The sequence below is a fragment of the Lissotriton helveticus genome, chromosome 6, assembly GCF_964261635.1.
Source record: "Lissotriton helveticus chromosome 6, aLisHel1.1, whole genome shotgun sequence".
Classification (NCBI taxonomy): Eukaryota; Metazoa; Chordata; class Amphibia; order Caudata; family Salamandridae; genus Lissotriton; species Lissotriton helveticus.
In genome coordinates, this window is record NC_136067.1 from 1,118,171,211 (window position 1) to 1,118,196,870 (window position 25,660).

Sequence of the window (25,660 nt, forward strand, 5' to 3'; positions counted from 1 at the left end):
AAATCACGGGAGTAGCCATACACATAGATTTCCCAAGTCTAGTCCTAGGTTTTGCATCGCCGTCCATCACAACGACAGAAGACCGTGACCTCATTGACCTATTGTTGACGGCTGCAGTCAAAATAATCCTAAGTAATTGGAAAGACACTTCAAAAGCTGCGCCCCAGGCATGGCTCAACTGGGTCACGTTCCTTAGGGGGGCAGATAACATTACAGCGAAACACACACCGAAAACTCACAGGCAGTCAAACATGTGGGGGCCCCTAGACCTCTACCTATCATCGCATAAACCCCCTTAGGCGCAGAATATAGACAACCATCAAGGGGAACACTCTGGGGACCCACGCTCTAACAAAAGAAACCAGTAAGCAAGGCTCCTCGCCTCTCTCATTTCCGACTTCCACCCTTCTCTATAATCTCTACCGTCCGGGGCGTGGACAAGGATACCCACCAGGCATCGCACAGGGGGAGGCAGAAGACAACGACAAGCAGGACTCGGAAAAAGGACATTTGAAATATTCGAACTATCCGATCTACCGAACTATTGCAAAGACCGAACTATTGCAAAGACAAGGAAGGCCGGTGGCCAACACTCCACTCACCTCCCCCCCCCCACCCCCCGGCGCCTCTTCTTTCTTTTTTCCCTCCACTCATGTATATTCCATGCTCCATGTACATATATATACTCTTTTATATACAATAAAAAAATACAGAAATTAAAAAAAAAAGAGATGATGTGCAAAAAAACTGACAGGAGTAGGTCAGCCATGACCCTCTCAGTGTCCTCTATGAATTTAATTCAAACTTCAAAGCAATATTGGTTGACTGATTGATTGGGATTCCTCCAAATTCCTAGGCCTAGCCAAATTCACTTTCAACCTACTGTAGGTGCAGCTCAATCAGGGTTTTTTTTCCCATATGGGTTTGCAAGCTGCTGCATTTTCTCTGCACTTTGACACGTTAATGGGATGCCCATCTCATAATTTCAGAAAAGGGCAAATATACTGAAAGTAGTTTTGTGACTTTCATTTCACACAGTGTGTGTGGTTGGGTTAATGCAAGTGCTCACCAATTTACACTGCAATGAATACAGTCAGATGTGCTTCCACATAATCTAAATTGTTTTCAATGCATTAGTGATTTTAGATAATTTATTCCAAAATTGTGCTTTAAATGCACTTTTGATTTAATCTTTATAAAAATGTTCACAGGGCAGGGTAACCTCCTATCAAAACTTTACTATGAGAAGGCTCCCTTGCAGTAATTCAGATCAGGTATATATTGCATCTGACTTTTAGCAGTGGCAGTTGACGATGTGGGTGGAGCTGAAATAGTAAGTGGGTGGAGCCAGTGGAGGGAGTGGGTGGAGCCAGTGAAAAGTAGGTGTGGCCTCTGACAAACATTTGAGCACCTGCACTTCATATTTTACAAATTAAGCACTGCTACTAACTACTTTGCAGCTCCACATTACGGCAACAAGCCTAATAGTCAGGGCAAGCGGATTGGCTTCCCTGCATTGTCCGACCGCGTATCAGGCGGCGGAGCATTCCACCCATAACACTTTTTCCTGACGCCTAGAAGCACCTCCTTCTCGCGTTTACCAATATTTATACCCGATTAGGACCGGGTTGGAATTATCACCGGTCCGACGATACTGCTCACAGCCCAACCTCCTCAGCCCTGAAGAGTCACGGGTCTACCCCGTTAATGACGAAACACGTGTCGGCTGGTTTCTTGTGAAACAAATACTCGCACAGGATGAATATAAAATAAATAACAATCAAGATAACAACATGGGTGTGAGTGTTTGATTGGTTCAGATGCTCCGTCCATCACCACCCCCTTTTGTACCGCTTTGGCTGCCATAAGTGTGGCAGGGTATGCTCAGACGTGAGGTCCTTGCTCACTTTGCCACTGGATTCAAGCAAGCAGCTATCTCCTACTTGTGGGAGGGAAAGAGGTTTAATGTGGTATCAGTGTACATTCCACCAGCACTGCATTCGGTCGCTCTCCCTGCCCTCAGTGCTTTTCTACTGACACTGCCAGAGGGCGAACTCATAATGGGCGGAGATTTCAATGCGGTTGTAGACGAGGGACTTGACCATCACCCCAGCAGGGTGGCAGGGCTGCATAAAGAGCGGCTGACTGGCTATGTAGAGGCTATGGGTCTTACGGATGGCTGGAGGTTCAAACACCCCGGGGATCGAGGCTACACCTTTTACTCAGGGGTACACAGTAGTCTCTCACGTATTGATAATTTTTTTGGTCTCTGCAGACAGCTTGCCCCATATAACTGAGGTAAAGATAGGCCCGAGGGGTATCTCGGATCATTCCTCAGTCTCCTTGATATACTCCTCTTAGGTGAAAACTCGGAGGCGCATCTTCCCAATCTTGCCTTATTATTTACAAATTCCACAAATCAGAAAAGACCTAGTCGCGGCTACGAAATGCTACGTCCAAGAAAATAGCGCTTCCGTTGACTCGCCTGGGGTCCTGTGGGAAGCATACAAAACGGTACTACGGGGCCAGGCGATAGCCTCCATAACAGGTCACAAACGGACTGTGCAAGAAGACCTTAGAACACTAGAGTTCGACCTGGACGTTTTACAATCCACACATGATTCTGATCCAACTGAGGAGGCTAAGCGCCAGTTACACCTTAAGCAGACAGAATTCACGGAGTATCAGCGAGTGCAGGTCAGACAGCGGCTTATGCGCACTCAACATCTTGTATATGAGGTTGGAGATAAGGCAGGGAGACTTCTGGCATGGCTGGAAAAGAAAGACAGGGCCCAGAGGACGATAGCGCAGCTTCGCTCTGCCGACGGTAAAGTATACACTACCCCTATGGATATAGTAGACACCTTGGCCAATTATTACGAAGAGGTTTACACCTCCTCCTCCTGTATGTCCTCTGAGGAGGCACAGACCTACATTAAAGACATCCAAATGCCCTCCCTTTCGGACTCAGATGCCGAACTGTTGGAGTCGGACTTTACGATAGATGAGGTCCTGGGTGCTATTCATTCTTTGCAGTCAGGCAAGGCCCTGGGGCCAAATGGGGTCCCCATAGAACTTTACAAGCGCGTCTCTGATCACGCGGCTCCGCATCTGTTGCGAATGTTTGAAGACAGCTTGGCTACGGGGGAATTGCCCCGAGATCAGCGGACAGCTACGATTATAGCCATACCAAAACCTGGCAAACCCCCGAACGAATGTACATCATATAGTACTATTTCATTATTAAATGCGGAGGCCAAAATACTGGCCAAAATTATAGCCATACGACTAACCCCGCATTTGGAGACCCTTATTTATTCGGATCAATCCGGATTCATGCCAAACAGGAGCACTGCCCTCAACTTAAGACGAGTACATGCGGTCCTGGCGCAGATCCCGGCTCTATCGGAACGGCTGTGATCCTGTCCTTAGATGCACGAATGGCCTTCGACATGGTCGAGTGGCCGTATCTATTTGCGGTATTGCGACATCTGGGCTTTGAACCAAAGTTTTGTGCCTGGGTGAACCTCCTGTATACCAATCCACTTGCACATGTTGTAGCCAATGGCCATATTTCCAGGGATTTCCGGCTGGGCCGCGGTACGCATCAGGGATGACCCCTATCGCCACTGCTTTTCGCATTGATCTTGGAGCCGTTGGCAGCATGGATACGGTGGGACCCCATGATAAAGGGTCTCTACTGGACTGAGTCCTGGGAGGACCGCATATCGCTATATGCCGATGATATTCTTCTTTATTTAACTCTCCCCAGGCGTTCACTCATGGTTCTTCTTAACATCTGTGAGATTTTTGGGCGAGCTTCAGGATATACAATCAATTGGTCCAAATCGGTTTTATTTGTCCTTAAAGGGCCCCCACCGCGCTTTCCGGACGGCTGCCCCCTGAAGGTCACTGATGGACCCTTTAAATATCTGGGGGTGTGGGTGACACCAAGTCAGGAGATCTTTTACCAGCGCAATTTACTACCACCACTTGAACGATTCCGTACGGATGTGAGGCATTGGCACACCCTACCGCTGACCCTTCTAGGTAAAGCTGCGTTATTTAAAATGATGACATTACCACGACTGCTTTATATCCTGGAAAATACTCCGTTTCTCGTGCCTCTAAAATATTTTAAGTCCATAAACGCATTGGTTTCTGGCCTGCTTTAGGGGGACAAACCGGCGCGCATTTCCCAACAAAAGTTAGTAAGAGGGTTAGATGGAGGCATCGCGCTCCAAGATATCCAATTGTATTATTGGGCAGCTCAACTAAGGACTATAAGTTCAAGTTTATTTTATTTGTTTTGGTACTCTGCTGAGGACCACAAATTTTGTACGGTAAAATTCAGTTACAAATGCTTTTAGAATTTCATATTAATACAAAGCTAAAAAAGGTTTTAAAAATTTATAAAAGTTATAACAAACTAATTCATTGGGGGGAAATTTACATACTGTGATCAAGTCCTTTACAGTAGTAATACGGCAGTTAATGTATATAGGATTCAGATGTTATGTCCTAGCTGCCACTACTTTTGGATTAGGGCATGTGAATAAAAGATGTTCTACATCCTGCTCCCCTCCGTAGCAGAGGTTACATAATGAAGATCCATTTAGGTGCCATCTTGATGTTATGGTTAGCACTGGTAGAATGCCAAGCCGTAACAGGATGATTGTTCTCCTAGCTCCGTGCGAAAGATTAAAGTCTATGTATTGTTGCACTTGCTTAGGTGCAATTGTTTCCGCAAAGCTTTTATACAGAGTCAATTTGGCACAATGTGAAAAGTCAAGATCGTAACTGAGTCTGGGGGTAAAACATTTTTTAAAAAGTTTCAGTTGTGATGGAGTACACGTAAGCAGCAGGTTAACATTGATCTCAGCTAGTTTAAATGCAGTGGACATGTTGCTGAAGAATATTTGTTTCGAAGCATCACAGTCGAAAGTCTCGGCTTTAAGTAGTGAACGGAGAGTTCCATCCTTTGCGTGCAGCAGGTTATATGCCCACCTGATGACGTTTGCAATGGCTCTTGAATACGAACTCGTGATTGATAATTTGAGACGAAGGGCTTGCACCGGAATAGATTGTGATACCTTCAGCATTTTCCTCAGTATCTTCCCTTCTTTTTGGTCCAGGAATGACCACTGTTTTATTGGAATGTATTCCAAAGCAAATGATAAAACTGGAGGTATCTTTGTACTATATACTTTGAGAAGGGCTGAAAAATGTCTATTACCTGAAGCCGTGTATAGTCTTTGAAGGGCTCCAGCATGCACCTCGGATTTCCTAGTCAGGTTATCAATCTGTGAATTGTTTTTTAATGTCTAAGTAAAAATCCTGCCCAAGTAAGTGTATTCGTCAGTCTCTTCTATTGTTCCAGCACCGAGTTTCCAACGGAATTTGGTACTTTTTCTTCCTGAGAAGGAAACTATTTTTGTCTTTGTGAGATTTGGAATTAAGAAGTTTTCCTGAGTGTATTTGTTCAGGGTGTCTAAAAGTCTTTGCAGACCAAAGGGCGTAAGATCTAACATTACAATATCGTCTGCGTATAAGAGAGCGTGAAAGTTTTGGGCAGCGATCTTTGGAGGCAGACTTGGCACTTGTTGCAGGTGCTGAGGCAAATCACTAAGGTATAGTGAAAATAACAAGGGGGCTAGGAGACACCCTTGCTTGAGTCCATTTGCTGTTGGAATAATGTTGGTCAGGCCCTTTTCACACCCCATTTGCACTTAGCACCACGTGTGCGAATGTAGTGTAATTATGATTTGTAATAATTGTTCAGGAATTCTTAGCTACCTCAGTTTTTTCCAGAGAGATGGTCTGTCTACTCGATCAAATGCGGTAGAAAAATCTATGAAAGCTGCGTATACCGTTTGGGATTTTCCTACAACGTATTTGTCGAGGATTGTTTGTAATATCGCGATGTTATCAATAACCAAGTGCTTTGGCCTGAAACCGGCCTGATATAAGGGAATTAAATCCTGAGAAAATGCCCAGTTTTTGAGTTGGTCCAACACTTCAGCGGCGAAGATTTTCCCCGTAGCATCTAGTAATGCTATTTGGCGATAGTTACCAGCCTGATGTCTTGATCCTTTTTTAAAAATCGGTATTATGATACTCCCCTTCCAGGATTTTGGCACTGTTCCTGTTTTGAAGATGAAGTTAAAAAGGGGAGAGAGCATCTTACTCCAGCCCTTAGGGTCAGCCTGTAGGACCTTGATTGGTATTTGGTCTGGGCCGGAGGCGCCTGTGGATCTCGCCTTTCGGATATGCATTTCTATTGAGAACGGAGAGGCGTATCCGATCGGAGCGTTGTTTCCTTCGCTATTATTCTCTGTGTTTTCGGCCGCTTCATTACTCGTGTTTACTCTGTACAAAGCTGTCAGGTTGATTTCCCATTCTTGAGGTGGAACTGGGATGGAGTGCAGGGCCTTTTTTGTTCCGGTTTCCTTTGCAATTAATGACCAGTATGATCGTTGGTTGCGCTTTTTTGCCGCAATTTTTAAGTCGACCCAGTTTTTGTCCTGCGTTATTCTTTTTAAACGACGCTTTTCTCGCTTGAATTGATTTTTCAGTTTGTTACTTTCTACCTGCCTTGAGATTGAGCGGTCCACATATTGAGCTCTAATAAGTTTGCTTAGTCTTTTTGCAATTGCAGAATTCAAGGGTGAATTTTTGTTTTTATTCTTTACTGATACAGCTTGTTGCAATTTGTTTTGAAAGACTTGCTTTAGATTCTCGATAATGGATTCAAAGTTTGTTATATGTCAGTGGAGTATTCTATGAATAAAAGATGGTTTGTGTCAATTAAGGTATTTATTTTGTCTAACATAGTTGAGTTCCAGTAGATCCGCCTTTGGTTTATTTTTGTCTCTACTGTACTGTGTTTATACATGATTTGACTAGGTAAGCAGGTGCTTATTTTCCATTGCGTGTGTAATAGTAGGATTGTGTGGTCACTCTCTTCAGTGAAGTAGGTGCGAAGATGTGAAGCGGACTCAAACAACTCCATGCTGCAGATCATATAATCTAGGATTGAAAGGGTGACATTTCCCGTCTTGTGTGGGATGCAGGGATGTCTCCTTCCACGTTCCCGTTCAATATAATTCCATTTAATATTGGAAGTGACACTAATAGCATTTTCCCCCTTTTATCAGCCCTGCTTCTGGTCGGGCATGTAGGCACCGGTATTTCTAAAGCTTCATCTTTATACCAGTTCGCCCAGTTGGAGATTTCGGTGTTTGATATTTTGCCGTTGAAATCACCCATGATCAGGTATGGCAGATAAGACTGAGCTTCGATTATTTGCTGAATGGCGTCAAGGGTTTCCTCAAATTGGACATCGTTCTTTGTTCCGGGGGGGACGTATACATTGAAAAGTAATAGACCTTTTTGAGGGTCTAAGGAATGAGTCTCCATCCTGATCTTTATACACTGGAATTGCTTAGAATTGGTGTCAAGAATCTCTTGGGCCCAGAGATACTCATCCCTTAATAGGATAGCTATCCCTCCCTTAGCGGGTCCCCGTTTGGCTTCCTGCGTAGGGGTGTCATAAACAAAGTAACCGTCCTGGTTAAAAGTTTTTATTGACCAGGTTTCCTGTAATACCAATATGTCCGGTCGAGTTTTTGTGGCTTCCGTCATTTTATCTGTAGTTTTCCCTGCCATGTTCCAAGATGTTATCGAAAGGCCGTTGCTAAACGGATTGGGTCGTATACTTCGCATTTTTCCCACCGTTCAGTGCTTCAGAGATCCATGACCATGACTGGAGCATTTTTGCTACTTCCTTTGCTTCCGCGTCTTGGCTCCAAACTTCTCTTTCTCCGTTCTTTACTAAAATCCTTAGATTTTGATTTGGATTTGGATTTGTTACTGAGTCATCTGTACTATAGTTAATTTTGTTGTGAGTATGGGGGTTTTCCCATAAGGGTCCTTTGAACAATTTTTTCGGATTTTTGACTGTGGTTTCCTGTGTTGGGATTAAATCGTAGCCATATTTATGTAAGGTCTCCTGTTCTCTTAGGATGATCCCTGGTAACACCGGTGACCAAAATACTACCACCGCTGTTTTGGTATTTTCTTTATCTGGGAATATTACTAAGTCAATCTCTTTTCTTGTTAAGGTTTGTAACGGAGTAATACGTTGGAAAAGATTGACTATTCTGCCACGATTTAGTTGGACACTATCTGTGGGAAAGAGCTCTGTTATTTGTAAATATTTTGACGATGTTTCTTCCCCGGGTGGGACTTTTTTGTCGTAGTCTTCTGGCCCTTTGAAGGGCTCCCTTGACCCTGAGGTTGTTCGATTGAAGTGAAATTTTTCGGCTCTTGGATTTAAAGTGGTATTTTGTTGAGGAATTTTAATGTCTGCGTTTGCTGCCGCGTTTCGATTTGTTCCCTTTGTGGGAGTCAGTGTTTTCGTGCTTTCTTCGTGCTCGTGCTGGGATGCAGGGGGGATTATTGCTTTCTGGAATTTGAGCCTACGCGCTTTCTTCTTTTTGATTCTTCGTTGCGGTTTTCCTCTTTTTTTCCCAGCTCCTTCTTGGTTCTTCTTGATTCTTTGTGTATCCCTCGCTTGTTCGCCGTCGAGAATGATGTTAGCCTTCTTTTCTTGATCAGTCACCGAATTGGACGTTGTTGGTTTATTTTTGGTATTTGCGAAAATAGGATATTGGTTGTGGACGTTAATTGTATCTTCGCTGAAGAGTTTCTTTAGGGAATATATAATTGGCTCCTGATTGTTATTCTGAGATCCCTTGTTTGATATTCCTTTCGTTTGAGTACCGATGTCGCTTTTTCCCTGATCTTGTAGCGTGTTGTTGATATTGTTATTACTTGTTGCCTTTAGAATGGTTACTGGGGTTTCTTGTATTTTTGTAGACTCGGTGTGGTCTTTTTTTCTTTTTTCTTCTACTAGGAATTTTAGAATTCCTATTTGGACATCAAGGGTTTGGTCTGAATACTCCAGAATATGGCCTAAGAATGAAAGAACAGACTCTAAAATTTCTTGCAGGATGAGAAGTGACTTAGACACAGGAGTGTCGTGATTAGTTAAGCTGGAAGATTTAAACAAGTGAAGGTCTGGTGAATAATCGAGATCAACCGGGGATTTTTGTAGTGTACTGGTAAATATCTCCTCTGGCCTTATTTGCGATTCCAGCTTCTTATCGTCCTCCTTGACAATTGTTTCTGGACGTGAGTTGTTACAGTCAGTACTGCGTTGGATGTTTAATGGACTGGAGGTAATTATGCCAGATAAGTCAGATTCCAAGGGGGATTCCTCTATAATTGATGGACTGTTTTTTTGTTCAGGATCAAATTCAGGGTTTGTTAGATTTTGATCACCAGATTGGTCCTGTGAAACTCCCGATATGTTTTCTCCACCCTCCTTCAACTCAGGTTTTATTCCTTCGTTTTGCGGTAGACTTTCTGTTCGGTCATTGGTGATAAGTGTGGAGAAATAATTAGTTATTGCAGGGGTCCTTATTATCCGTCCACTTTTCACCGCTTTATTGGAGGACTTCCTAATGGCCTCTTCAGTTCCCATTCGTTTCATAAAAATGGTTCGCGACCTCAGTTTCTTAAAAGCCATTTCCTTATCTTGGAGAGGCAGTTGTTCCGCCTTCCCGGGGGGGTATTTATTTTGGACTGCCCCACGTGTTACCTGGCGAGTTTGTGGGTTGTGAAGAGGCGCCAAAATCCCTCTAGGCGCAAGACAAATGGCTGAGTGGGCACTCTTCGAGGGCGAAGGGCGCTGTGGGGGGGGTCACTCGGGTGGGGAATGGCAGCGTTGACCGCTCAAATCACCACCACCTCCTTCCCCAAACCCAGGCGCCCCTCTCACCGTCCAGCTGTCGGAGGCCACCACTCAAGCTGGCCGTATCCTTCCTCAGAGTCCACCAGATCCCGGGGCTCCTCAGCAACACCTCGAGCCACTTCAGTGCTGGAGCGCCACTGGCGCTTCGGAGCGCCGTCACTGGTCCGCTCCTCCCACTCCGGTCCACCTCAGTCCGTGCCCCGATCTCCTCCGCTCCGCAGGTCGACGGTGGGCCCTCAACTGCACAGGTTGCGTTCTCCACCAGGGCCGCCGCCGCCCTGCGTTTCACACCGTAGAGACCTGGGTGCTCGGCCTCGCCTTAGGTGCCGTCGGCTGACCGCGGGTTGCCACCTTCGCCCGGGCTGCCGGCCGCGCCTCAAATCGCTTCAAATCGCGCTACGGGCACCCAGCGGGCCGGCGGACAGGCGGGGCCACTTTCGGACGCGGAGTTGCCTACGAGCCTCCTGCTCTGCTCCTCTCTGCTCCGTGCGCTTGAGACCCGACTACTTGGTCTCAGTTTTGGTGATCGCTGCAGGAGTGGGTAGGCACCGCTAGTTGGACTGCCTACTAGTCCGCTGGCAGGCGGGGGTTCTTTCGGTCGTGATGTTAAGGCAAGCCTCCCGCTCCGCTTCTACTCCTGCTTCGCTCCGCTCTGCTCCACTCTGGTCAGCGGTCCGTCTCTCTGGTTCTGGACTATAAATCACTGGCTCCACTCTCCGCAGACTGAGCCTGCGTTCAAGGCGATAGATACAACCTAGGGGGCGGAGGAGTGATGGCCGCGCTCTATGACCCTAGAGGTGCGGCGGCCCTGCTGGGCCCCACGGCTCACACAGTAAGGCTGTGGTACCTGGCATCTGCCCACCTCAAATGTAAGAACGCGATCACGCAGATGACGCCACTCTGGGCATCGCGACGCCTCGGCCGACTATGTAATAGTAAGGGATTTGAGGCCTGGGACCGCATAGGCATATCGACGGTTGGAGACCTCTATAGGCGGGGTGCAATCCTCACCTTTGACCAGCTAGCGGCCCAATTCAACTTGGTGGAGGCGGAACGTTTCCGCTACCTGCAAATCAGTCATGCCCTCAAGTCTGTGCTTCCGATTGAAGGAAAGCTACCAGAATCCACTCCTTTAGAAGATAGAATGCTCACAGAACTCATGCTGAAAAAGGCGACCTCATTAGTCTACCGTAAGCTGGTCAACAATATGCCGGACCCCATGGAAAGACTTAGAACGGCCTGGACTGCGGAGATAGGTGAATATGATGAGTCGGACTGGCAGACCGCGCTCTTCTCGCCTCAGGAGGTTGCTGTGCCATCGCGGCTCAGACTAATACAATTGAAAGTCTTACATTGAGTTTATTATACTAGGGTCACACTACATAGAATAGGTAGAATCACACATAAGTGCTGCTTGAGAGGCTGCGGGGAAGTGGGGACATTCTACCACACTATCTGGGATTGCCCATTGATTGTTTGTTTTTGGTCCAAGGTTATGCGGACTATATCACAAGTGGTTCACATTTCGCTACTCCCTGAACCACGCCGTTGTTTGTTGAACATTTGGGAGCCTAATGAGCTGAGTAACCCCCTACAAGACTGGGCAACGATTGGTATTATGTACGCTATACGAAATGTGGCCAGGGCCTGGGGGTCTTCTGTGGTACCAGCGCTTAGTGCCTGGAGTTCAGATATGGACTCAGCGATGGTTGCTGAAAAGGCGGTATACTTAAATCGGAGGTGTCAGCGAAAGTGGGCCAAAATTTGGGGAGCCTGGAATGAATATAGGGGGCTTATTTGTGAACCGCCTCAGATGAATAGTGATACTGATTCGGAATGAAAATGAGGGGGGACAAGATAATCCTGGGATGGGGTGGTGTTATTGTGTAGATGTCCAGACTGCAATACTATCGTCTCCTTGTACTGATATGCTGTATCCACTATGCTTCGCCTTATTTATCGTGCTCAATTGATATGTACAATGTAAACCTTGACTATGCCCAATGTTTGCTTTGTTTCTCAACAATAAAAATTGTTTTAAAAAAAATAAATCTTCCCATTGCACATGTCACATTTAAAAATCTCATATTTATCAGCAAGCTAAGCGCTTAATCCCTACTAAAGATTTCATAGACAATAAAAAGGGGTCTCAAAAATATTTTCCTCTCTTCCAAGGACCACAAGTAGTCTAACAGAATATGTGGGCCGTTGCATTTTACTTGTAAACCACATGTGCACAAGCCTTGTTCATTCATCATAGCAGATTTTATCTTCCAATCTGTGTTGCATGGGTTCAGGCCCACTCTAAATTTCAAGATTATATTTCTAAGTTTTGGGTTAGGCATGGCCCAGATATAGGGGAATATTTGATCATTGGTCCACCCGTTTATAAAGAACCTAGAGGACGATTAACTCCTCAAATCACCCAAATCTTCCTCTCAGGCCTTTGAATTAATATTTGCACGCATCGCCGACTTGGGAATCTGCTGCCCCAACCTCCATTGGTCTGGTTCTAGGGATTGTTTTACACACAACTTATCTAGCCTAATTCTAGCTTGGGAAGCCCAATTTAGTTCGCTAGCTTCTATTTCTTTTTTACAGAGATTTGCTATTTTAGTGGGCCCCTCTCCATTCATTCTCTGCCAAAAATTCAATACTGCTGGCATACCCTGAAAATTCCAGGCTGTAAGGTGACATTCCACTCAAACAGCCTGTATCATTGTTGACTGGGGGAGTGCAAGGAGCTGTTTGACACATTTACCCTCTTCTAACTTCCAATCTGATTTACCTCCCATATATAATACCTCTACACCGTATTGGAACTGTGAGCGTACCAATGCATTAAAAGCCAATAGAATTGGCCGCAGAGAGGGACCTCCATACTTTTGCTTGAAGTGTTTGAGGCCCCACACTGAGGAGAGTGCCTTTAATTTGAGTGACTGAATGTGATCCCTCCAATTTAACTTATTATCGAACCACATACCTAAGTATTTGTATCTATTCACTTCTCCCACTCTAACCTCTCCCAATTTACAGTACAGGAAGCTCTTCTTTTTTCCCAATACCATTATTTTGCTCTTTTCTAAGTTGACCGTGAGGCATTTTTTTTTTCAATATTTATGAAAGATATCCAGATTTTTTTGCAAGCCCAGCTCTGTCATATCCATTATCACTAAGTCATCTGCATATAACAGACAAGATATATGGGTGCCTCCCATCTTTGGACTTACGCCACCTGCCGTAATCAATATATTGGGTAAATCAGATAAAAATAAGGAGAATAGCAATGGGGCAAGAACACAGTCCTGCCGCAAACCATTCATTATCTGGATTTTGTTAGATAGGGTTCCCTGAGTATCCAAGATAACCCTAGCCCAATTGCTTGAGTGCATTTCTTTGATTAAAGCAAGTACTGCCTTGTTGATTCCGAGCTCTACTAGCATGCTCCACAGTAGGCTACGTTCTACTGAATCGAAGGCAGCTCAGAAATCCACAAAGCAGCAAAACAGATTACCTCGCACTTCGATTGCCTTTTTTGCCATTGCCCATAGACTGAGGCAATGGTCAATGGTTGAATGGCCCTCCTGGAACCCACCTTGCTCTATTGGTATCAGGTTATACTGCTATGCCTAGGATTTCACTACGCCTAGTAGTATTTTAGAGAAAACTTTCTCCCCTACATCCAGCAAACAAATAAAGCGGTAATTCTGAGGGAGTGTGGCGTCCTCTTTTTTATAAATTGGCCTCACTATAGCCCCCTTCCAACTTTCTGGGAAAATGCCCAAAGTTATAATATGTTGAAAGGTCTCATTTAGAAACCTTGCCCACCAATCTGTACTATTTTTTAAAATGATTGCAGGTAGATTATCTGGCCCTGCTGCTTTAGTTAGCTTTCGGAATTAAATAGTTTCTTTTATGTTTTTGATAGAGAAGTACAGCCCTTGTAGTTCTGACTCCTCGTACCTTATTTCCAAGGTCTTTTCCCTATTTGAACCATTGTACAGTTTACTCAAATGGCTAGCCCAAACGTCTTCCCCCACTAAACACCGCATTTCCTCCTGTACGTCTCCCTCTTTTACCAGGCGCCAGAATTATCTCATATTATTTGTATTTATATATTCTAACATTGTATCCTAATTTTTGGCCGTATATTCCAATTTGCTGTCTCTCAATTTATTTTTATATTCTTGTTTTGCCCCTTGAAGGCTCTCCAAAGTTCCTTTAGTTGGCCTTTTTCTTAACTGTCTTTCCCATTTTCGTACCCTCAATTTTAACTTCCTACACTCATTATTAAACCATCCATTTGTTCTCGGTTTTTTCTTAAGGGCGGGCCCTGTTTTTACCTGAATCCTTAGACAATTTACAACCTGATCTATTATATGCTCATACCGGGTTAAAATTGTATCACCTTGAACCGCTTCATCCACAGCCTTGTAATCAATTATTAAATTATTGACCAATTTCAGGCTGTCCTCTGTTATGCGCGTAGTTATACGTCTAGGGTATTCAATCTGTAAGGGAACCACTTTTTCTCTTTGCAACTCTTGTTCCATCTTTATTAGTAATTGTAAAGGCCAGTGGTCACTACCTTCACACTGCAGTATTTCAAATCGTTCTACTTCCTTGAAATACGAAGCATTTACAAAGGCGTAGTCAATTGGGCAATTCTGATTCCCTATGCGGAAAGTCTTCCTTGCAGGGCAGTCGGTATTAAACCGTCCATAGGCACTAAATAATCCTATGGATCCTAGAAATCTTACTAAATGTTTATCTCGTGCGGAATTGCAAGCGCCAGCAAAACTTGCTTCTGGTACTTGTGCAATGGTTAAAAGATCCTTAAAAAGTTTGTCGCAATGGGAAGGATCTAGTTTATGATTAAAATTTACTAAGGGGAGAGCTTACCTGACGAGGACCCTGGGTTGCCCTCTATCCCTCACGGCAGAGGGATACCGCGCTACTTCTCGCCGCACCCGCTTCGCGGATGCCGCTTCGCGGGTTGAAGCGAGGGGCTTGGAGCTGCTGCTGCACAGGACCCGGGAGGAGCACAAAGAACACTCGACTACTTCGAGCAGGACAGCGAGAGGCAGGGACTCGATAGACCAGGAGTCCCTGCACAGCTTGGGAGATCGTGGCCGCGCCCCCTCGAAACCACGCCCCCCGCCTAGCTGAGAGTCAAAAGCGTGCGAATTCAGGTGCTTGGTGGGAGAGCTTACCTGACGAGGACCCTGGGTTGCCCTCTATCCCTGACGGCAGAGGGATACCGCTGACCGCGCTACTTCTCGCCGCACCCGCTTTGCGGGTGCCGCTTCGTGGGTTAAAGCGAGGGGCTTGGAGCTGCTGCTGCACAGGACCCGGGAGGAGCAGAAAGAACACTCGACTACTTCGAGCAGGACAGCGAGAGGCAGGGACTGGATAGACCAGGAGTCCCTGCACAGCTTGGTAGATCGTGGCCACGCCCCCTCGAAACCACGCCCCCCGCCCACACCACTTCCTACTTACAACCACAAACGGCGCTCAGCGGAACGCGAGCGGAATGCCGAGCGAAGCCCGGGCAAAGGGCGGGCAGTCTGTGGCAGTCAGGGGCTGTCTGAGGCTGGGCTGGGCCCCCCCTCTGTCATCGGTGACTGACACAGCACAGGTGGACCTATTAACACTAGTGAGAGTATTCGCTCTTCCTTTATAGCACGAGCTAATGACCAGCCGCTCAGGGAAGAGCTTGAGGGGAGGTGGCGGAGGGTGTCCAAGCGGTGTCATAGGCACCATGGACACATTTATCACGCGGGTAGCAGCCGTCATAGAGAAGGAGATAGCTATGACGGAGCGGCGGCTTTCGCAGGAGCTAAATCCGTCTAAGAGATCATCCTTGGGCTCTATAGCTCTGGCAGAGTCACCCATAAACAATTCTGCTCCCCCTTTAACCTCTCCTCATACATCCGACGAACCACGGCTTGTGTCATTGAGGGCTAGTATTGACAGACTGGAAAGCCTGGCTGCATCATCTACTCACGATCCAGAGGTCGATGGCATTGAGGCATCCCCTCCTATTGTTTCCCCTGTTACTATAACCAGCTCTGTGTCAACCCCTCCTACAGCGGGAAATCCTAAGTCGCTAGGCAAATCGCTGCTGGTCCCTAAGATCTCGGCATTAACTAAAAGGAAAAGGAAAAGGATTGCTAGCCCGTTCAAAAGGAGCTCCCTGAAACTGTACAAGAAAGCACGGAAACAGGGTTCCAAGGGCTTAGGTTCCAAATGTCCAACAAATTTCACTTTTCTATTTAAGGGGACGGGCTCCACCGCAGTAAATGTAAGTGCCCTTCCTGTTCCAACCCACCAGCCTTTGTCTTCTTGTGCCCCGGCTATCTTTGCACAAATCGAGGGGTTGTTGAAATCACTGTTGTCTCCGATTGCCGACAGAGTAGCAGGGATGGGAGATGGGCTAGACAGGCTTGAACAATCAACCCTGGATAGCTTCTTCTCGCTGAAAGCACTTATCAAACTCCATTCCAAGATAAGGGAGGAGGGGCAGGGAGGGACCTCCCCAGACAGTACTACCATGGTGTCTCAGCATGCCTTGCCTGATGTAACCCCTTCGGCTAGTGTAGTAACCCTTCAGCCGACTGACATTGCACCCGCAGTGTCGCTGGGGGCTTCCTCGGGGAGTGCTGGTCAAAGAGCGCAAGCTCTTCCTAGTATCTCTAAGCACCCCAAAGTGCCGGGTCGGGCTGAGCTGCCAGGGGGGAGAGGCCCAGTAAAAACAAAGGGAACCCCAAAGGGGCTGGGCAAAGGTAAAGCCACTTCTCAGGCCTGCCCAGCCGATTCTCTGATTTTTAACCATCCGCCTACACACCCACAAACACAATCATCAAACGTTGCCAATAAAGCCGTATTTTTCAAAACTGCCCCTAAATCTCCTCCAATGAACTTGCCCCCTGACTGCCACCCGTATGTTGCTGTCCTTATAAATATACCCACACTGAAGGCTGGTCACAATGAATCCCCCCAAGCTTTATTAAACAAAACTATGCACTGGCTTGAGTCCAACAGACCCCTTGCAAGGGGCCTTGATGGACACATTATAGGAGCCAGAAGGGTAAATTGGGTGGGTTACGGACACAAGCTAGCGGAAGGAGACTGCGTGGTGGTCAATTTTAGGGACAGAAGAGTAGCACAAACTATTTGCGACTACAAACCCAATTCTGGGGGGCAGGGAATCGGCATAGTGGATTTAACGTTTTTTATCCTAGACAAGTCCCAACCCCGACTGGTCGAGATTTCGGCACGGGACGGAGTAATAGCTCCAACTGTTTTGATTTCCCTGTTAAACCACTACTTTATCCTCAGGCAGTCTGGTCATCACCTGGGTGGAGACCTCCGGGATATTGAAACAAACCTAATCTTGGGGAGGCCTCCGGAGTTGGCAAATCTGTTGGTGACTCTGATTCGAGTGGGCTGTCAGCGGATCTTGTCACACCCTCCCCGAGCAGAGTAATCCCCACTCCCACGCATGAGAGAAATCAGATTCCAGATGGGCAAGGAGGGGTCAGCAGCCTAGTGCTTCTGGACTCTCTGGCAGGGGGTAATGGTCTCGACTCCGGCGGTGTTGCAGCTGTGACGGATCCAGTTCTCAGGATTTTCAGCTGGAACATCGCGGGAATCGACAGGAAGCTGGAGTTGTCTGACTGGAATGCCCTTGTGGAGGGATACTCCATCTGCATATTCCAGGAGACATGGGCCGTGGAGCCCTGCCATAAGGTGGGCTACTCGTCCCACTTTGTTCCCGCTGTCATGTCCCAGGCAGGGAGGGGGCGCCCCTCGGGGGGACTCCTCATTTGGGTTGCTGTCTCCCTGGATTGTAGGGTGGAGGAACATCCCACAAATTCTCCTGATATCCTCAACATTACGTTGAAGGATTCCCGGGGTCGCCTGATCTTAGACATTTTTAATGTCTATGCTAGAGGTACTAGGGGAGGAGTGCAACCGGCCACCCTTGCACTTCTGGAATATCTCCTAAGGCAACGGCCAAGGAACTCGTGCACCTTGGTGGCGGGTGATCTAAATTGCACGTTCGAGCCCCTGGGCCTCGATGAAATGCTAGGCATAGAAGAGGAGGATGCGAGAAAGGGGATTCCGGCCCTGGCTCTGCCCCCCATTAAGAAGTGGACGCAAGTGGCGTTGCAGATCAACGCATTCAATTTGGAATTCGATCTGAGGGCGGTAAATGGGAGGTCCAAATCTGACCTGAAGGGTGCACACACATACAATAGGCCCAATCATACATCGAGAATTGATTATATTCTTCTCGACGTATGTTTATGGAACACTCTGAGCGACATGGAGATTATTAAGAGTATCGAAAGCGATCATAATCTTCTATCTCTTATTCTGTCTCCGGAGTGGCTAAGGGGTAAGGTCGGGTCTCAACAACCTTTGATGGCACCCAACACCCAGACGTTCAGTGTAGCTAACTGCGGGAGGCGGTTAAAATGGCCTAAGATCGCCCTGTCCAGTGAGAAACTATCCGCCATAGGGGCCCTGCTGGTTGTAGCCCAGAGCAATTTGGGCCCATTGCTTAGTGCACCTAAGGAGGCTACGCAGGTTTTCTGTGCCCTAATTGGGGCTCTGAGCAAATTCTTCGTCTCGTCCAGCAGTGCCGCGGGTATGTCCAACAGGAATGAATCCTGGTCAAGACGGGGCTGGTACACGACCAAATGCAGGTCCCAGAAAAAGGCCTTGATAGGGGCTGTTAAATCCAAGTCCCCACTAGCAGTTAGAACAGCAAGGAAGGACTATTCTCTCACCATAAAGGCAGCGAAAAGGGAGTGGGAGGAGAAGTTTTGGGAAGATCTTTTGGTTGCAAGCAAGGGAAAGGACGCAAGGGGCTTCTGGAGTTTGATTAGGGATAAGAATAGGCCAGATGTTTCGCTGGTTACATGCAACATCCCTGCCCAGCTCTGGTACACTCACTTCGAGGCCCTGTATTCTCATCCCGAAGGGGTCATCAGCGAGTCCTTTGTCTTGGAGGACGACTCAACGGTTAGGGACATGGATGATTTTACTGAGAGGGAGGTGGAGGCTGTAATCAAGTCCCTGGTCCCACGAAAGGCTGCGGGGCCGGATGGGATACCCGGTGACTTGCTTCGTGCCAATTCCAAGGAATGGAGACAATTGGTCGCTGCGTTATTAAATGCAATCATGAAGGGCGCACTGGTACCTGATTCCTGGAAGGGGGCGGAGGTTGTCCCGATATTCAAAAAGGGGTGTCGGGACAACCCCGCTAACTACAGGCCCATCAGCCTAATTGACTCTTCCCAAAAGGTGACAGGGAAGGTGATTTTGGGGAGGGTCCTCCAATGGGCAGATGAGCACAAAATACTGTCAGACTTCCAGGCGGGTTTCCGCTCAGGTACAGGGACGATAGAACAAGCATTCAGGTTGATGCTCCTGTACTGGAAGGTGGTGGTGCTGGGCAAGGGCAGTCTTTATCTGGCCTTTATTGACCTGAAGACTGCCTTTGACCTAGTACCGAGGGAGGAGCTATGGAGGGTTTTGCAGGGGCTGGGTCTGCCCGCCTACATCCTGTCGCGTCTGATTAAACTTCATTCAGACAACTATGCACAGGTGCGGTGGGGCAAGAACGGGGAGAAAACCAACAGAATTCCAGTGCGCAGGGGTGTCCACCAGGGATGTGTGCTGGCTCCCACACTATTCTCATTGTATTTGAATGGTGTGGTTGAGCACCTGCTTAAGGAACCTGCAGATGCTCCGTCCCTGGTGGGAACCCGGATCCCCACCCTGCTCTTTGCCGACGATACTCTGCTTATTGCAAAGACACCTCAGGGTCTCCAAAAGCTCCTCACCCGCTTCCAGGAGTTCAGCTCCCTTAGGGGCCTGATAATTAACGTAGACAAGACCAAATTCCTGACTATGAACCCTCCCAAAAAGCTAGGGCCCCCTCCGATTCTAAATACCGTTCCCCTGGAGAGGGTCCGTGAGTTTGATTATTTGGGGATTCGCCTCAGTAACTCCATGAGCTGGACCCCACATATTCAAAAGATGTTGCTTAACCACAAAAGGGTGACGGGTGCCCTACTTAGGGAACATCGTTCATCCCCCAAACATTGTATCTCCCCAGCTATAGATATTTATAAAGCAAGAGGGGTTGCTGCGGCTTTGTATGGGGCGGAGTTGTGGGGTTCCACAAACCTGGAGGTATTAGCCAAGGCAGAAAGTAAATTCCTGAAAGATCTCTTGGTACTCCCATCGAGCACACCGACAGTCCCAGTGCTTCATGAATTGGGCTGCAAATCAATTGCGGACCAGGCGCGATTACGGCCTCACCTAGCCTCCTATGCAGCAGGTCTGTCCGAGGTAATTGCTATGGAGGGATGGCATTGAATCAAATGGCTAAGGGACATCAAGAGCCTACTGGTGGAGCTGGGTTTGGAAGATTCCTGGGTTACTCGCTCTGCCCCTCCGAAAGCCACCCTAAAGAAGCTATATTGGGACTGGATAACCACTAAACTCATTCGCAATCCTCGTCACTGCAATTCGACCGCAGCATTCTTGAGAATTAAAGACGTGGTTGCTTATGAGCCTTATTTGGACCTAATCTCCATTCCCCTGGACAGGGCTCTCTACTTCAAACTCAGAGTGGGCACCTTACCTTTGGCCAACTTGGTGTCCAGGTGGAGATCTTCATCTTCCCAGTCCTCACCCTTCTGTGCCGTGTGCTCGTCACGGGTGGAGACGGTGGCACATTTTTTCTTCGAATGTCCAGACTATTGTGCCCCAAGGAGGCGCTGGCTAATACCATTGTGCAGGCTCTTAGGTACACGATAGCATCTGGTGGCCCTTCGCATTTTATTGACTGATACATCCCCCTCCATTGTTTGTGGTGTTTCAAAGTTTTTAAAATGGGCTTGGGTGATCCGAGCTAAAAGGCTTTCTATTTCAATTTCATTCTCTTTTTAACTATTTATTGCATTTTACTCCATTATTTTAGTAATTACAACTGTATGTTACTGTAAGCCTTGAAAATGTATTTTTGTATGTACCGCTTTTAAGATATTTACGTATCGAATTAAAGCTTTTACAACAACAACAACTAAGATCATTATCAAATATGATGCTTTTGTTGTACTAATATCCTCTAGATCCTTCTCCAGCAGATCTAGTTGCTTTTCATAATCTATTATTGCACCTGGCTGAATATATACATTGATCACAACTATTTGTTCCCTTGCTCGCATACCCCTATACAGTTCTACCTGGCAGGCTAATAGCCACCTACATTTCACTTTTAGATTAGTTATTTTATTGGCTCTTTTGGAAGATACCAACGTGATCAACCCGCCTGAGGGGCACCTTAGATTCATTCGTACTGCCTCTTTAGTGAGCATAAAAAAGCCGTCTATAGGTTCGGGTATTTCACACAGCCAGGACTCTTGAAGACACAAAATATCATGGCTACCCAGCTTATCTCTAAAGGTGTCTTGGGATAGCTGCCTTCTATACCCCCCTATATTCCATGAAAGTGTCCGTAGGCTGTGTGAAGACCCTAAACTTGTATTTTTTATAGCACTTAACACCACACTTTTGCTATATCTAAGTGCCACAAATAACAATGTTACATTCATGGAGTTTGTTGTGTACAGTTTACAGGCCGTTGGGGAACAAGGGACTTGGAAGGCGAAGTCGACCTCATGACCTACTGGTCACCACTTTGTTCAACTCATTCAACTGCGTTTCCAGCAATAATGATAATTCATGACTGTTTCCTCGGACCACTCACAACAAAAAGCAGGAGGAATGACAGCATTCACACAGTTATGTGATAATACAAATATTGAACTTGAGGGGGGTGGATGAAATGACACAATTCACACAGTTGAGTGCTAATAAAGTTATTGGCATTGGAGTCAGTCCTACAATGCTCTATCACCAGTGGCTCAAATTTGTAAGGTAGGTTAGTTGTAGGTCAATCAATACCTGACATTGTTTAATGGCTCCAAGTTCAGTAATTCCACGATGTGAGTTACAACTTTGGAATTTTGAAACACTTTATTGAAAGTATTGACATGGCAGTGGGTTATAATAGCTGATGTAGGCTACAAAATTGTAATGTTTATTTTTTGTTTTTCCATGCTTAAATTGGAACATTCATCCCACAGCGGACCTAATGTTCTAATAGCATTATAACTCTCGACCATTGACAATGCAACTCCCTCCTTTTTCATTGATCCATGTCTGTGGCTCAGTCTCAAAACACAAAGAGAGGGTATTTAATGGCTAATACTGCCATCATCAGCAGATTTTAAAGACATTAGTTGATGCGATCCATGTCTCCCTATTCTATATGTGAATTCTATTTTATGCATTTCCTACTGAACAAGAAAATGTTAACAGTTTCTAAGTAATTTCCATCTCAGTCTGGTGGTCTTACTGAAGTAGAAAATACTTGTTAAAATAATTTGTAATTTCGAACGTAATCACAATAATATGATGATAGTACAACCTTGATTCTTCCCGAGTTTGATAATAATATTTGTTAAGTACAGAACCACTCAGCAGAAAGAAGCATGAGTTATACAATATTACACAGTATTACATGGTACAGTCTATCAGAACTGCGGGTGGGAGTAAAGGCAGTGACATGCGAAGAACATCCAAAAGAGAAACAGCCTGATTCATGTAGCCAATAGCGCTCGCAAAAGGGCCAGATTCTGAGAATCTGGCCCTTTGCGAGTGCGATTTTTGCATTTGGTATTCACAATCCCAAATGCAAAAATCGCTATGTAAGAATTCGCATATTTGCGAGGAATGGCATTTAAGGAATCTCTATTAGAGATTCCTCAAATGCTATTCATGACACAAAAAAAATTTGCGATTTTGCACTTTTGGGGCCGCTATTTACCGAGAGGTCAGACCTCTCGGTAAATAGCAGATACTCAGAGAAATGCTTTAAAAAGCATTTTTCTAAGTTGCATGTTGCACACACACATGTCCTTTGGACATGTGTGTGCGCAACACCTGTTCAAATGTGCTTTTTAGGGGTGCTACAGGGTGTCCTTTGGACACCCCTGGCACCCTTAAAATCGCTATCTTATTTGCGAGTAGCAAATTGCTACTCGCAATTAAGGGATACTCCCCATTCATTCCTATGGGCCTCTTGGCCCATAGGAATGAATGGGGAGTTTTTGCGAGTAGCAAATTGCTACTCGCAAATAAAGAACATGTAGGAATCGCTATTTAATTAGCAATTCCTACATGAATGCCGTTTTGCGTGTCCTCAATAGCGAGTCGCTATGATTCGCTATTAGGGCCACGCAAAACGGCCTGTACATGAATCAGGCTGATAATTACTAAGAGTGCATAAGGACCATTTTGCATTTCAAAGTTCGCAGCATCAGAGGCCATAAAAGGGTCATAAATAAAGAAATAAAAGGGTTTGAAATCAATTTATAGCTGTTAATATAAGAGATGCTTTGTGCAAACTGACCACATTTTTTGTTTCAAAAGCTCAACTTGCAGATTATGTTTTTTCAGGCCGAGCTCTGATCTCCGACGGCCGCCTGGCCGGGAGCGGACCTCTACGGCGAGCGAGAAGGGGAGCCCGTCTATGGAGTCCACGAAGGAGACACGGTATTGCGCAGTTTGCAGTGACTACGCCTCGGGGTACCACTATGGGGTCTGGTCCTGCGAGGGCTGCAAGGCCTTCTTCAAAAGAAGCATTCAAGGTAATTGGCGGGTGGGATTCGAGAAAATGAAATGTCGTGATTGAACATTCACATTGCGAATATGATAATTAATTGCGATTCACTGTGTTAAGTCAACAAAATGCATTTCAAGCTCGAACTCAGTATTAAATTAACGTGGAAAGAATTGGCTACTCTCCTAATTATGAAGATCGAATACATTTAGATACTTTGGGGCAGATTTATGAGGCTCTTGCGCCTCCTTGCACCGCAATTGCGTCACGTAATGTGACGCAACGGCGGCGCAAACAATGCGCCCTATTTACAACGTGACGCATCTAGGAGATGCGTCACGTTGGAAACCCCTGCGCCATAAGGAGGCGTTCCTGCGCAGGGGGGGGCGTTCCTGCGCAGGAACGCCTCCTAAAAGTGGCTGAGTGAAATCTATGAGATTTCACTCAGCCACTTTCTACGTCAATTCCTTACGCCTGCTTAAAGCAGGCGTAAGGGTGACGCACCATACATTGAACAGGTGGCCCCTGTGCATTGCAGGAGTCATGTCGCACATGCGACATGACTCCTGCAATATGCCGCCCGTGCGCCGAGAGATGCGTCACGCATCTTCACTGCCTTGCACCATGGTGCGCCGCATCATAAATGCGGCGCACCATGGGTGGCGGAGCAGTGGCGCACTGTGGCGCATGTTAACTGGCGCATCCCTGGGGATGCGCCAGTTAACATAAATCTGCCCCTTTATGTTTCCGTAAATTTGACAGAACTAACTGAATACAGTGTGCCAAGAAAGTACTCGCAAGTCGCAGACGGTTTTAAAATTGGAAAAATGTCTGTTGGCCATAACCAGTGTAATTTTGCTATACCTATCACACTGTAAATGTCCAATGTCACCGAATATCACTAAACCGATTTCTTGCGCAGTCCATGACGTCATACTTTATCACGTTTAAACAAGTTAACATGTTGATTTCTTGTATATGACGCAGAACGCGCCGAATTGTTTCTTCTAATGTTTTGTAGATAAAAGAAACAAGAAAAAGATAACATTATTTGCCCGGGTTCAATCAAGTGGTATATATTTGATTGGAAGCCAGATTTCGCCAGGCCAAACCCTGCAAAATTTTCATCTACACTGTGGCTCGACCAAGTGTTGATAACAGAACATGGGAATTCCTTGCCTTCCATGACTAAGAACAGTGATACATATACCTCTCACCCAGGAGGGCATGAAAACGGGACAGGTCTGGCAGAAATCCCTTGCCAGGGTCTCCAATTGTGTGGCTAACCACTTATGGCCCAAGTACATTGTTGGGCAGGGTTTCCTTCGCCCGACAGCGTCTCTGTCAAGGGACTGACCGACACCTGGTGGGCGGTCCCGACTGACTAATTAGGATGCATCCGATGCCTATACTTTACAATGGGATCATGCATTCTGTCCGAAATGCATGCTCGCATTGTTAAATAGGAGGTTCAGTTCATCCCCGCACCGCGTGGCAGGCACCTCAAGGTGCCTTTGATGGGGTGCAGAGATCAACAGGGGAGCACCATAGGTGCCCTCTATGCCTGCAGCTGCAGGCCGTGCACCCATGGGGGCCCTGCTGGGGGCGCACCAAAGTCGAGTTCCAACAGCCTTTCTGTGTCGGAAAGGCTGGCACAGAAATGTGTCGGAATCCAACAATGTAGGAAAGGCAGGCACACAAAGGCTGTCGGAAACCAACATCGTAATCCCACGGGCGGAAAGAGCCGCTCTTGGGTTTACTGAAAGCATTCCGACTGGCGGATGGGCTCTTCAAACTCATCAAAGCCAATTGGAATGACTGGTCACTTTCCTTTTTGACCGATTCCATCGTAATGGGTTGGTTGGAAAGGAATCGGACCGGCAGGTTACGATGTGGTCGGAACATCTCCAACCAACAGTCGGATCGGCTCTGACCGACAGTCAGAGCTGTTTCTGACCGCATCGTAATCGGCCCAGAAATTGTTAAACATGACAGCTGCCATCCTAAGGTTACTATAAACAACAATCAGTTCTGTCGGGTAGACAGGAATTTCTTTGTAATTCTTTATATTTAAAAAGGTGATTAAAATGTTCAAGAAACACACAGAAGGACTGATAAAGTATATTATTATCAAA

At 46.4% G+C, this 25,660-nt stretch overlaps 1 protein-coding gene across 1 annotated transcript in view; it reads left to right on the forward strand.

The window, feature by feature from the left end:
• ESR1 (estrogen receptor 1) overlaps window positions 1–25,660 on the forward strand; it is a 1,629,997-nt gene that overhangs the window by 95,311 nt on the left and 1,509,026 nt on the right. The window contains exon 2 of the mRNA XM_078648772.1: window positions 23,363–23,553. Coding sequence (XP_078504898.1) covers window positions 23,363–23,553 — 191 coding nt within the window. The remainder of the gene's footprint in view (window positions 1–23,362; window positions 23,554–25,660) is intronic.